At 40.8% G+C, this 12,361-nt stretch overlaps 1 protein-coding gene across 5 annotated transcripts in view; it reads left to right on the top strand.

Moving 5' to 3' along the window:
* The window catches only part of znf516 (zinc finger protein 516), a 33,636-nt gene extending 21,842 nt beyond the window's left edge, over window positions 1-11,794 (top strand). For 3 of the 5 annotated variants that reach the window (XM_079484381.1, XM_079484382.1, XM_079484383.1), the window contains exons 3-6: window positions 2,063-3,301; window positions 5,519-5,623; window positions 7,950-8,013; window positions 9,266-11,794. In XM_079484381.1, coding sequence (XP_079340507.1) covers window positions 2,063-3,301; window positions 5,519-5,623; window positions 7,950-8,013; window positions 9,266-9,269 — 1,412 coding nt within the window. In that variant the 3' untranslated portion in view covers window positions 9,270-11,794. The remainder of the gene's footprint in view (window positions 1-2,062; window positions 3,302-5,518; window positions 5,624-7,949; window positions 8,014-9,265) is intronic. The other 2 variants (XM_079484379.1, XM_079484380.1) reach the window with 1 other exon arrangement.
* Window positions 11,795-12,361: the final 567 nt, after the last annotated feature.

Below are 12,361 nucleotides of genomic sequence, written 5' to 3' on the forward strand. Positions count from 1 at the left end.
TTATTTTCTTCTATTTAAGAACCCTTATGCAAAAAATATATGAATATATTGTATTAACATTGTTAATATATTAAAATGTTACAATATATGAAGGAATTGCACCTTTAATATAGAAACAAAATACCAGCGCTTGATTCCAGTATATGGAATTATGTAATTTTATATATATATATATATCCGATTATGTTTTCCAAGATTCTCTCTTTTATTTTTTTAAAAAGAAGTACGGAAAATACTGCATTCCTTCATATTAAATGTCAGGTTTATAATATAGACCTTTTTTATTTGATGATAGTAATGTAACTTTTAATCTTTAAACAACTGAGCTTGAATATCACTTTTTATAAGTCACAGTCTATAATTATTGCAAGATATTCAAAGCTGTTTGTTGTCGTTTAGATCTCAAGGTACAAAATGAATGTCTGAATTTTTAAATCTTTTGCTTGCGACCAGAGCCGTCTAGCCTCTTTTCACAGTGTTATTTGTGGACTTCCTGTCACAGGAAGACATCTCTAAAGACTTGTGTGTATCCCTTTTTCCACTTTCCCATCTCAATGCAGACCTTCAGTCGAAACACACTGTTAACTGGAAAATACTACAGATGGCAGATATCTCAACACAGCCAATATTCCCCATAGAGCCCTGAGTCTGTCAGGCCATTTATAGACAGATCATTCCTGTCATACTTAAAAGATAAGTTGGCTATAACATTCATTGTCAGGTGAGACCAAATGCGTGAAGCTGATAGATTTTCCCTGTGTAACCACAATGTTAGGAAAAACAAAATAGGCTAAAACAAAAGATGGCCTCTTAGGGATTGAAATGGCAGGAATGTTCCAGAACAGAGGTTTCATTGTGCGTAAGAGCTGAAACAGATGTCCACTCGATGCTGATGTTTTTATGTAGGTGTGAAAAAAGTGCAGAGTGCTCTTCAACGCTATTTATCTGCCCTAAAAGATTCATGGTGCACATTATCCTGGATCCTCTTGTCATGCTTCTGCCGGCAGGCAGGAAGAGTGTTCTGTAGAAAAGCAGTTATGGACGTTACATTTCTGTAAAGTTTATCTCGGAGGACCCCCTCCTCTCGAATTGGCTCAAAAATAACCCTTAGAGAGGGCGGAATGAGAGCTGAACAGCAGCTAGTGTAAGCCACCAAATGCAAACCAGATGGCTTGAGAGAGAGAGAGAGAGAGAGAGAGAGAGAGAGAGAGAGAGAGAGAGAGCGCTACTGAGATATTGCAGAGCAGACATGTTAAATGTAAACAAACTTGCTGACAGATGAGACGAGGTAGTCTCAGGCAAAGTTCCCAGGCCCTGTTCTGTTGCTTCGTTGTACTACTTTATAGTTGTTATAATAAACTCTGCGCTACCACTGTTAACATTTTTTGACCTTGTGTCACTTCGCTATAGATACATCGTAGATTATCACTCACGTTTATGTTACCAGAAGGGCGGAGCTTGACCTGTGGTTTGTGGGCGCTCCAAAATTTGGGTAATGAAATTGAATCTAATGTAGTCCGTAATTAATTATGACATATTTATTCAGCTTGACCTTTTTTACGAATAATGTCGATAAATAATATAAACGTTTTAGAGCGGCAGCCACTGTGCTCTGCTTTTGATTCTTGGGTTTGTCGGAGACTTTCTTACCAAAAGGCGTAAAATGTAACATTTATTGATGATTATTGATGATTGTTAATGTATAATACTACACTGGGAATTTAATCAGTTTATTGTAGAATCAATTACTTAGTTTGATACTTTTTTTTTCTTTCTGCATAGGCATAGCATAATTGGTGAAGTTTAAGCATTTGTATGTGTACATGGTTTATCTTGCCCTTTTGTCCAAAGCAAAGGCAGCGTTTTGCTTTCAAAACTGTAAAACTTATCTTTTAAATTCTGAAAGTAAACCTGATGCCAAATGCTGTGATAATGTGGCGCCATCTTGTGGTTCAACGCTGACATTGGTTTATAAACTCATCTTTAAACTCCATGTTAATCTGTTGATAATTCTCTCGATTTCGACTTTAATAAACACTCATCCGTTTTTTTACTTCTTTAGATAAAAAGCCATACACCTGTGACCACTGTGACTTTTGCACCTCGGAGCCCTCAGCCATCGCCACTCATGTCCAAACTCATCATTTGGCCATCAGGGACTGGGGCCAGAGGAGTGATGCCTTATCCAGCACACTCAGCCAAAGCCAAACTCACCAAACCAACCACACAGGCTTCCCAAGGCTGAGAAATGCCCTGCTTAAGCAGCCCTACCGGCCTTTCGCCACCTCAACTCACCTGGAGAGGGCAGCACTGAGCGACACCGTTATATCTGCTTCAAAGAGCGAGGATGAAAAGAGCAAAGGGCCGGAAGACGGCCAGTCCATGGATAAAGTGGATGCCAGTCTGCTTAATCTCTCTGTGGAGGTGGATCATGAGAAGGCGGACGTTTCATGCGCAGTGTCGAACAGTTTGGTTAAACACCAGTGTCCTTATTGCTCCTATGCAACATTGTATCCAGAAGTTCTCTGGATCCACCAACGAATTGCACACAAAGTTGACAGCACTACGTTGGTGCCCAAGTGGGCGCCGAAAAATGTTCTTAAGGGGCCTAAATCACTTCTTGAAATAAAAAGACGCACTGGGCCGCCTCCGTTTCTGGAGGGTAAGGATTGTCCCTCTTTGCCCCAGGTGAGAACTTGTCGAACGAGCCCACCTGATTCCAGCCCTGGAGGGACAAAGAAATCGAAACCTCTGATGAGTAGCAGCGAGTCTAGTTCTTCGCGAAACAAGCGCTGGCACACAGCACCAGGGGCGTCATTGCAGTCTTCCAAACACAAAACCGGCAAGTCCAGGACCGATGAGTTGGCAGGCGGCAAACAGAAAGCAGACATCTGTCAAAAGAGTTCCTCGCGGCACACGCCGAGTCCGCAGAAGGCGGGAAACCAAAAGACAGGGAGTAGAGTGATGGAAAGTAGTCTGCTACCTCAAGAAGGACTTCATTTTATGCTCTCCAGCAAACACAACCTCTCAGATCAAAGGAGCTCCAAAGCCAATGTTCCTCAGAATCCTGGGAGATCGGATTCTCAGGCTCAGGATACGCAGTCTGTGGCTGGGTACGAGTCCTGGAGCAGGCTAGGTTTAAGTGGACCATCTTCACACACTCAGTCCAGGAAGCAGTCATCAGCTGACAGTCCAGAAGGCGCGACGGACATCTTGAGCTTTTTGAAGAACTGCAGCCCTCATGATCTAGCAGCGCTTTACCACCACTGGGGCTTCAGCAACGCCATGGCAGAGCAAGCAGGTACTGTATGAGGCTGTATGTGGCATTTCTGAATTCTAAAATTTCGGGCTCTGCACGATATTGAAGAAACTTTTGATATGCAGTAAGTTGCTAAATAATGTTAGGTTTGTAAAATCTATTAAATGCCATAATAACAATGTAAAAACCTATAGTCATATCAACGTGAAATAACATTCATCTACTTCTTTGCCTCTAATAGTTATGCTACATAATGTCAGTGTGCCTGCTATCTGCATCGACCAAAAACTTTGACTACACTAACATTTGATTATACTTAAATCATTCAGTTATGGCAAACAATCACAATATGCATATTGTGTTATGCACACTTGCGATATTTTTCATATATTTGGAATAATTTTGGTATATCTTACAATAGCTCAATGATACAAAAACGTTTAGGGGGCACATTCGAATGTTGTTTGGACCTATTGCTTGTCTGTTTTTAAGTGGTCATATAAAACAGTTTTGTCGTGGGTTAGCGCACACAAGAGTGTCACATGAACCTATTGCATTTGTAATTATCACTCTTGAATAGTCATATAGGCCAAGATGTGCGATTTTATATTTCCTTTGGGGAAATACCGACATGTGCATATCGCTGCTGTCCTTCCTAAACTCTATATCTCCATATTTCGCAATTGTTTTGTTGCCATAAATCATTATTATTAGTCACCCTTTATGTTTGTCACTGGGTTTCGTGAATATCTAACCAATAAAAAGTATTAAAAAGTGCTTGTCGACAACACACTTTAAATAGTTAAAAAAGTTCTGTGTTTTCATCCATTTCCTGAACAAACAGCGAATTCAGACATCTGAGGTTCCCGAAGGACAGCGACGATAGGTCAATCAACAATAGATACAAATAAATTCAGAGATGGACGTAAAGCTGTGGCGAGGGTCTTCATCATTGATCGTTGACATAAGATTGACATGTTAAAAACTGTTGTCAGGTCAAATTATCAATTTATTCTGCAAAGGCGCATTAACTACATTTTATTCCTGAGCTGAAATGATAAATGAAAACTGCCCAGGCTAAAGTGGCATGCATCATGTGCAAAGGTTAATGGAACTATTGAGTAATCTCTTCATCATCACGTAACCTATAAAGGTGTGTAAAAACATTTGAGACAGCCATTGCTTAGAGGCATCACGAGCTTTGAGCATGACAAGCTTTGAACATTGCGCTCGTAACATCATGCCGGGTGGTCTCTGAGAGGTCAGAGCGCCTCAACGGCGCAAATATGCAAAGCAGCAAACTCATTGAGTGAATGAATGATAGAGCAAATTAAGCCACCAGCTGCTTTGAAAAATAAGTTTTTCCGCTTTTTTTATTTGAGGAATTAGCGCACGGCAGTTGGCTCGTTTCAGCGTAGTTCTACGGAAAGACTGTAGAAGTCAGCTGTCCGGCCAGATATCATCAGCGCTAGCCAGCCCTTTGAGTCACATATGATAAAGTGACCTTTCCGATATTAGACTTTCCTTTTGTTTGTGCTGTCCGCTGCTTTTCCCGTCGAGCGGCTCCTGTATGCTAAAGACCCTCGGACCCGTGTTTACCAAACGTAGCCTTGCTTGCTACCGCCACCAATGCTCTCAGTCACGGCTGGTAAGCAGAGCCTGAGGGAGTCCGGGCAGGTAGGACCGGCCGTGCCAGGTGATGGACAGGAGCCAAGGGGACAGCATTTCAGCTCGCGTTCTTAAAGCGCCCTGAGGGGAACCGAGAAGCCGGTTGCTTCGGGTTTCACTTCCGTTCCTGTTATTTCAGCGAGTCCTTTTACGACACGCACGTGTCCGAGCGATTCCCCCCGCTCAGATGAGAGCTGACATAGCCAGAGCGACTGGCAGGAAAAGAGCATCTAAAAAGAGAGAGAGGAGAAGACAAGGAGAGGGTGGAATGGGAAAGCAGCACACCTGACATGTGACATGGTAGCGCAGATGGGGGCACGTCACAGGCCAGGGCTTTTAATAAACAGTAATTTATGCGGTCACATGGCCCGTGTTCATGTCAGGCTGTCGGAGGTGCTCCTGTGATGCACAGTGACAGCTCCCCATCCAAGCCCTGAAGGTAGCATCCCATAATGACACATTAAACATACTAATGATGCAAGCGCCCCTCTCTCTCTCTCCCCCTTTCATTTCACAGGTTCGCTACATGTTTTTTCTATTCGTTTTGATTTCTGTTCATTCTTTCTGTGTTTGTGTGTGTTTGAACTGTAGGGTTGGCGAGGTCAGGGTCTCAGCAGGGGGAATACGTGTGTCCTGTGTGCAGGAAGAGCTTCAGTCAGCCCAGCCACTACCGCACACACATGAGATCACACACAGGTGAGATACACACAGTTACAAACATAAAATCATATGGGTAACAAAGTAAAACGGCTACGAAAATACTTTTTAAAAGTATAACAGCTTTTCAAATGAGACTTACTTTTTAATAACCACCTAAAGCTACAGTTTTAATGTATTTTTAAAAGAGATGTAACGTTTCACTCTGCTCAGGATGCGATATGATTCACTAGACTGATCTCACGATACGATTTTTTGAACAAAGTAAGTTGAGACAAATAAGAAATGAACACGTGTCATTAGATTATTTCTCAAACGCCGCATATTTCGTTGTAAAATGAAAATATATATGTCCAATAACTAAACTAAATTTCTAAAATAAAACAAATTCCAAATCAAATAAAAAAAAGAAACATCAGCATACTGACATTTATCAAGTGTGCAGTAAACACAGCGTCCCCTGCTGTTCAATACCTGTATCGCGATTCATTTAACATCTCAACCGACTGGTCACATAGGATTATCGAATATTCATCCGGCTCACAGTAAATCGTTACATCCCACATTTTTTATGTATTGATAGACAAAGCAAGAGATACACAAACCGTACCTGTACACACACACACACACACTGGAACTTGACGTCTATAAGCAATAAACAAAAACATTCTAAAACACAATATATCACATTTTGATGATTTTGTTAGAATTCTTAATGTCATCATGATAATAAATATGTCACATTTTTTAATGTACAGTAGCCACGTAATGCTAAATAATATATACACACCATTTCACATATATATTTAAACGTGCATGTGCACGTTTTTGTATAAGTGTGTGTGTATGTATAATAAACGATCTCTGTCTGTCCTTGGACGAGTCTTTCTCTTTTTTTCTGCAAACATATTTGCGCGTGACTCTGACCTGTGAAAATTGTATACATTATTAATCAGATGTCACTTATAGAGCTGTAATTGTGCATGCTAATAAGCTGAGCAGTCACCAGTCCAGTGTGATAAACGTCAAATGCTCGCTGAGAAAATGTGACAATTTGCCCTTGTCTCCTCGTCAAACCACACACACACACACATAGATAAACACACTCCTCAATCACATATACGATTCAACCAGTCATGCAACAACACACTTTACATGCATTCATCTATTCATTTATATTTTGTGTGCCAAATTTTAAATAGACTGGGGTTGTGTCATTTTATTTCATATCACTTCACTTTTGGTGTACAAACGATACAGTTAAAGGGAAAGTTTACTTATGACTTCCTTTTTCCATGGATCGCGATATCTGTGATGCTAGACGGATTAAAAGTGACTGACAAATCTTCATTCATTTTAATTGTATTAAAAAGGTTGTGGTGTAATTTTCTAATTTTTTTCTTCTTTTTTGCGTGAACTAACAATTGAATCCTCTTTATTTTTGTCATTTACTAGACCCGCCTCCCTGTATAGAGGGAGTATATGTATAGAGAAGCATTATTACACACCCTTTGGCACTGTAGGAGCTTTCATTCATTATAAAGAGGTCATGTCCCACCCATATAGTCCAAATTTCCTTCTCTCTTTTAAAAGGGGTGCACTTAGCCATTCAGCACATGAGAGGGCCCAGTTTTCTTTTTTAAGAGAGTGTGATGGTTGTGTGCGCCAGCCGGTCTGATCCCCAGTGACAGAGGCCAAATGCTACATTTTACTGAGAGCGCTCTCTCTGTACACATAGACTTGCAATCAACGTCATCAGTGATCGCTCTTTTCAGCGTGAGCTTCCAAATGAAGCGGGGCAGCGGCCCCCGGCCTCCATTAGCATGCACACTAACTCTGTGTGTCACTTTAAATTGGTAGTTTCGGTTCACTGTCTGGCGTGGCCACACTAACTGGTGATGATGCTAATTCAAGGCCTTTACGGCTAATGCTGGATGAACGGGTGAATGCTGAATTGTGCGCACCTTAGCGCTTTAAAGTGGATTCCAGTCTTAAGGAATGCATTTTTGCACTGAAATCAATCTGGATTGGGAGATGTATCATAAATTAACACGGAAGTACAATTATAATCCATTTTGCTTTTAATATTTGCTCCGTATGGCATGTCGTCCGCCCATCATCAGCTGGAAGACAGATTGTTTTAGAGAAGCAATAATGATCTTGAACTTTTTTTCAGATTGATAGATTTTTCCCTTTGGTATAGTGTGCACCTTTGAACAGTTAAAACAAGCACATTTTTATTTCATGTTGACTCAATAGGGGGTTAAAAGTAAAGGGATCACGTCCCAATTTGTAAGCATATATTTTTAATTCAATTTCACATTTGAGTTCTTCTTTTGTTTAATCGGCCCCCTTGCTCCCACAGTGATGTTTGAGTCCAATGGACTCATTGGAACTGGAGTCCAACCTCTGCAGAAGCCCCCAAACAAGTATGTTTCAATTTTCGGTTGTTTGCGTTGTTTTTGTGTTTACATTGTGTTTTCTTTAAGTATCCATCCTGTCATTTCCTCCTTTCTTCATTCTGTGATATGCGGATTCCTCTCGCCATCTTCGGTGACCGCGCTGGCACCGCAGAGGCTCACGGAAATAAACAGTCATCTGCTTCTCTTTGCGGCCGCCAGGGGATCAAATGGATGGCATCCTACATCCACCTTAACAATCAGTGATGCGGATTGTTACGGCAGGGAGGCTGCCCTTAATGAATTACCCCCTTTGCATGTGTTGCATATTACAAATGGCAAAAGCAGGCCGAGAGGAAAGGTCAAATTAAATTTGTGCCGCAGTCTTTGTGATGTTCTGACAATAACCTTTAATGTAATTTGTCGGGTTCTGGGTTTGATCTGGGTTTCACTTCGTTCCTCTCCAGGGAACCGGGGTGCCCCGGATGAGCTCTCAGTGTGCCGCAGACCTTATCAGGCAGCTAGCGCGACTCAGCCTCAGATAGAGCTGATTAATTGTGTCTGTCTTCGTTTTTTTATGAGGCATGATTTATGATAATACCCCTTTTCAGCCTCTCGGAATGACAATTATTTCCTAGTGGATAATTCATTCATTTTTCAAAAATAATAATATGGAGAAATTGAATGGCAGACTCATTTGTTTTGCTCAGGTGTGGGGGGATATTTTTATGCAATTGCACCAGAACAACGTTGTACATCAGTCTAATTAAACACAGAAACTGGGACTCTGACAATTATTCCAGTCTTGAGCCTCGAACAGACATGGGCAGAAGGAGAAAGTAGGTCTGTGTGTGGTTGTCAGGTTCGGCTCTCCCCGCAAACTTGATATACCCAGACTTTCGACATCCGCTGCCCGCGTGGCGTCTTTTTGCTCAGGGGAAGGCGTGCAGATACTTTTGTGTCTGTGAGTTTGTGTGTTTGTACGAACAGCTGACAGAAACGGAAAACAAAAGGCTGACGTCCCCTCGGGGGGAACAGTCAACCATCTCCATATGGCATGTCGTCCGCCCATCAATCATAGCCGCGGCTCCTCCTCCCTCCTTCCCAACCTGCCTCTGTTCTTTCCCATTAAAGTGGTTGGCAGTACTCTCAAGAGCGGTCTTCCGACATCACCGCCGTGTCCACCTCTCTCCTCTCCGGTTCGACCCTACCTCGCTCGGTCTCCACTCTCACCTATGGGTCCTGAGATTGACCTGTTCTTGTTTGTGTGTGTCTGTTTCAGGTGAGCGACCTTTCCAGTGCCGATACTGTCCTTACAGCGCCTCGCAGAAAGGTAACCTGAAGACCCATGTCCAGACTGTGCATCGTCTAGCCTTTGACAACGCGCAGTACCCCGACAGGAGACTCCGGCAAGCCCCAACCAATGACCCTACGGATCCCAGCAGCCACGGGTCATCTCATTGAGCCATTACACCCCCCAACCCTCCAGTCATCTCATCGGAGAGTTAAAAACTGCTGTATAAGACATCAAAAGTCCTTCGAAAACTGTTTCAGACAGCGTGGTGCATGAGTACGGTCAAATGTGCTTACAGAAACCAACTCCTTCAGTAATTAAAATACTTTTATGAACTGTATTTTATGATATTGGCGAAGGATTTGTTGAGTTGTATTTTTAGTTTAGTTTGACTCTTTGTGTAACCTTATTGTTTTTACCCGACGTGAAGTTCTGGATTCAGCCGAGGAGTGCGACAGAGGAACATGAACCATGCAAAACAGACCAAACCAAATCACGACATGTTTGCCACATGTTTACACCTCTCTAATCGAGAACTTCTGAAATACTTGAGGGCTAAAGCCTCCACGCCACAAGGTCAAAATCAATGGATTACTGTATGATTGAGACTTCAGCTGACCCCCTAAACTTGAAATGCTGCCTCTGAATACCCTAAATGACTAGATGTTAAAAGTGGCATAAGCGCTTTCAGAGAATTGTTGTTGAAAACTGAGATCAACGCCCAAACATGCAATACTTTGAATATTTGCTAAATTTCTGTGTTCAAAAATGTGTTTGCACATAGGCTGTTTAAATATGAGAAAGACAAAAGTGGATTGGACCGATCCACACAGCAACATAACACTCGTAGCAAATCAGCAATAAGCTCAGGAAGGGGGAGAAGACAGCAAGTATTTGTTATTTTAAGGGCGGAGCAATAAAGCAAGGGGTGTATTTGTTTGGGTATTGAATTAAAATATCAACAGCATTTCTCTGAAATACCCTTCTCTGAAATAGCCTTAGTGTGCGGTGTGTAATCGTGTAGATGCGTGCGTGTGTGCGATTGTGTTTCCACATTTGACTTCTCAGGACTTGAGTTAGACACGATTCCAAAGTCTTCATTCGTTCAAACCAGTGCGTATATGCGCAAGATCTTGTGCTGTGAAATTCAGTACCTACTTTTGAGATTTGGTAAATATAGGCATATGTATAGACAAGTATGTTTTGTTTGGACAAGCACATGGCACTATCATCAAAATGTGTCTCTTGAATAATCTGTTTTGTGAATTGAAGTATTTATGTAGGAGCAGGTGTAATACTTGTGGGGTTCCACTTGCGTCATGTTGCGTGACAGCGCATTTCAGAAATCATCTCTCTGAAGAGTTGAAGACACATACCATATTTTGTGTTAGTGCCATTTGATTGGTCCCAACAAAGTCAGGAAAATATTATTGTGTCTTCATTTAATTTTTAATGTAGCTTAAACACGTTTTCATGTATTTCGTTATTCCATAACACATGTTTGCCTCAGATTACTGCATCCCAAAAACATACAGAAGAAATAGGAACTTCATTTAAAGGCGTGTCAGGTCTTAAAGCCATGCTACAATGCTCCTGTTTTTAATGAAGGAAGTTGGAGCTATTTGAATATTAACGTACAGAATTGAAGTTGTCTGTATAATTGTTTAAATTATTGCATAGAAGCTAGTATTTAGTGCAAAAATTGAGGAGTAGTGCGTTATATAAAGTTACTTATAAAGCTTTAGAATGCCATATTTTTTAGAGGTTTAAGAAACTTAAAGAAATTCTTGGCCATATATTTCGAAGGATGTCGTACGAGGTATATTAACATTGATGAATATAGTCACACACTGCTTTGGACATTTAATCAAACAGTCAAAATGAACATTTATCTAGAGCGTTTATATTGCCTAAATCAATGTGTGGTAAACTAATCCAAGAAAACTAACATCATACATTTGGTTCTCTTATTAAAAAGCTCAAGTGTAAATCCATGTTGATTTGCAGCAGTCAAATTAAATTGAACCCAAAAATGCTGCAAGCAGAGGTGACCCAGGATATGAAGGCACTTCTCGTTTTGGTAGCTCCATAGAGACTCCATGTTCCTGCTATGGTGTCTTGAAAGTTGCGTTGGATGGAATGTGACTGTTTTTATAGCAATTTACTAACAGTGAATCATAAAGTGACCTATAGGACAAAAGATACATTCATAGTTTTTCCTGTTAGTTTTTTAATAAATTGGAACCTGAGTACTAGACATGAGAGATGAAAACTAAGTAGCATGTTACATTTGCAATTGGATTGTTTCTTTCTTTGTGTAACACTATTAATTTTGTGGTTTGAGTAGAAACTAGTTGAACGTATGGAATGTATTTTGTGTGGTAAAAAGAGTTTTCCCCCTCATATTTTGTTTCCGACGTACACAGAACTGTCATTCTCAGATATCCATCTCATACATTGTTCGTTGTTAAAGTTTTGAACCACCTAAATTAAACTTTACCCCTGACATTACCTCTGAATGGTGTTAAAATTGACCTAAATAGAAAATGAAAAGGTATGCTGAAACATTTTAGATTTTTGCATTGCAGTGGTACGGTGCTCTATAAGGAGTATATGTTGAGCCTTTAGATTTTTACAAGTGTAAAATATCTAAAACACACTTTTTACTCGCAGACAAATTAAAATGTTCGCTAAAATGCATTTGATTCAACCAGGCATTGTCTTCCTCTCGCTCTTCCTCCCCCCCTCTGACCTCTGTTTCATGTGTGTTCACTTACATTAGTATTGAAGTCCATTATATTGAAATGGCTGCTAATTGCATTGATCTCCTTTTGTGCATGCATAGCCGCTGCTCTGTGCTGTGGCAAATGACTCTGGATTACACTGCTAAACAACTGCGAGAGTCTGTCTGGTCTGCTATTTAAACAAAAAGACTGACTAGAAACTAACCTCTGTGGGGCGCTGTTCAATTTGTACACTGTAAAATGCTGCAAAAGGATTGTTCAGGTAAACTGAAACAATTTTTTTTAAACGTTACTGTGAATATACAGTGGAATAGTTAAAGTTGAGTGAAATCTACTCTTT

The sequence above is a fragment of the Barbatula barbatula genome (assembly GCF_947034865.1).
Source record: "Barbatula barbatula genome assembly, chromosome: 21".
NCBI classification, from domain to species: Eukaryota; Metazoa; Chordata; class Actinopteri; order Cypriniformes; family Nemacheilidae; genus Barbatula; species Barbatula barbatula.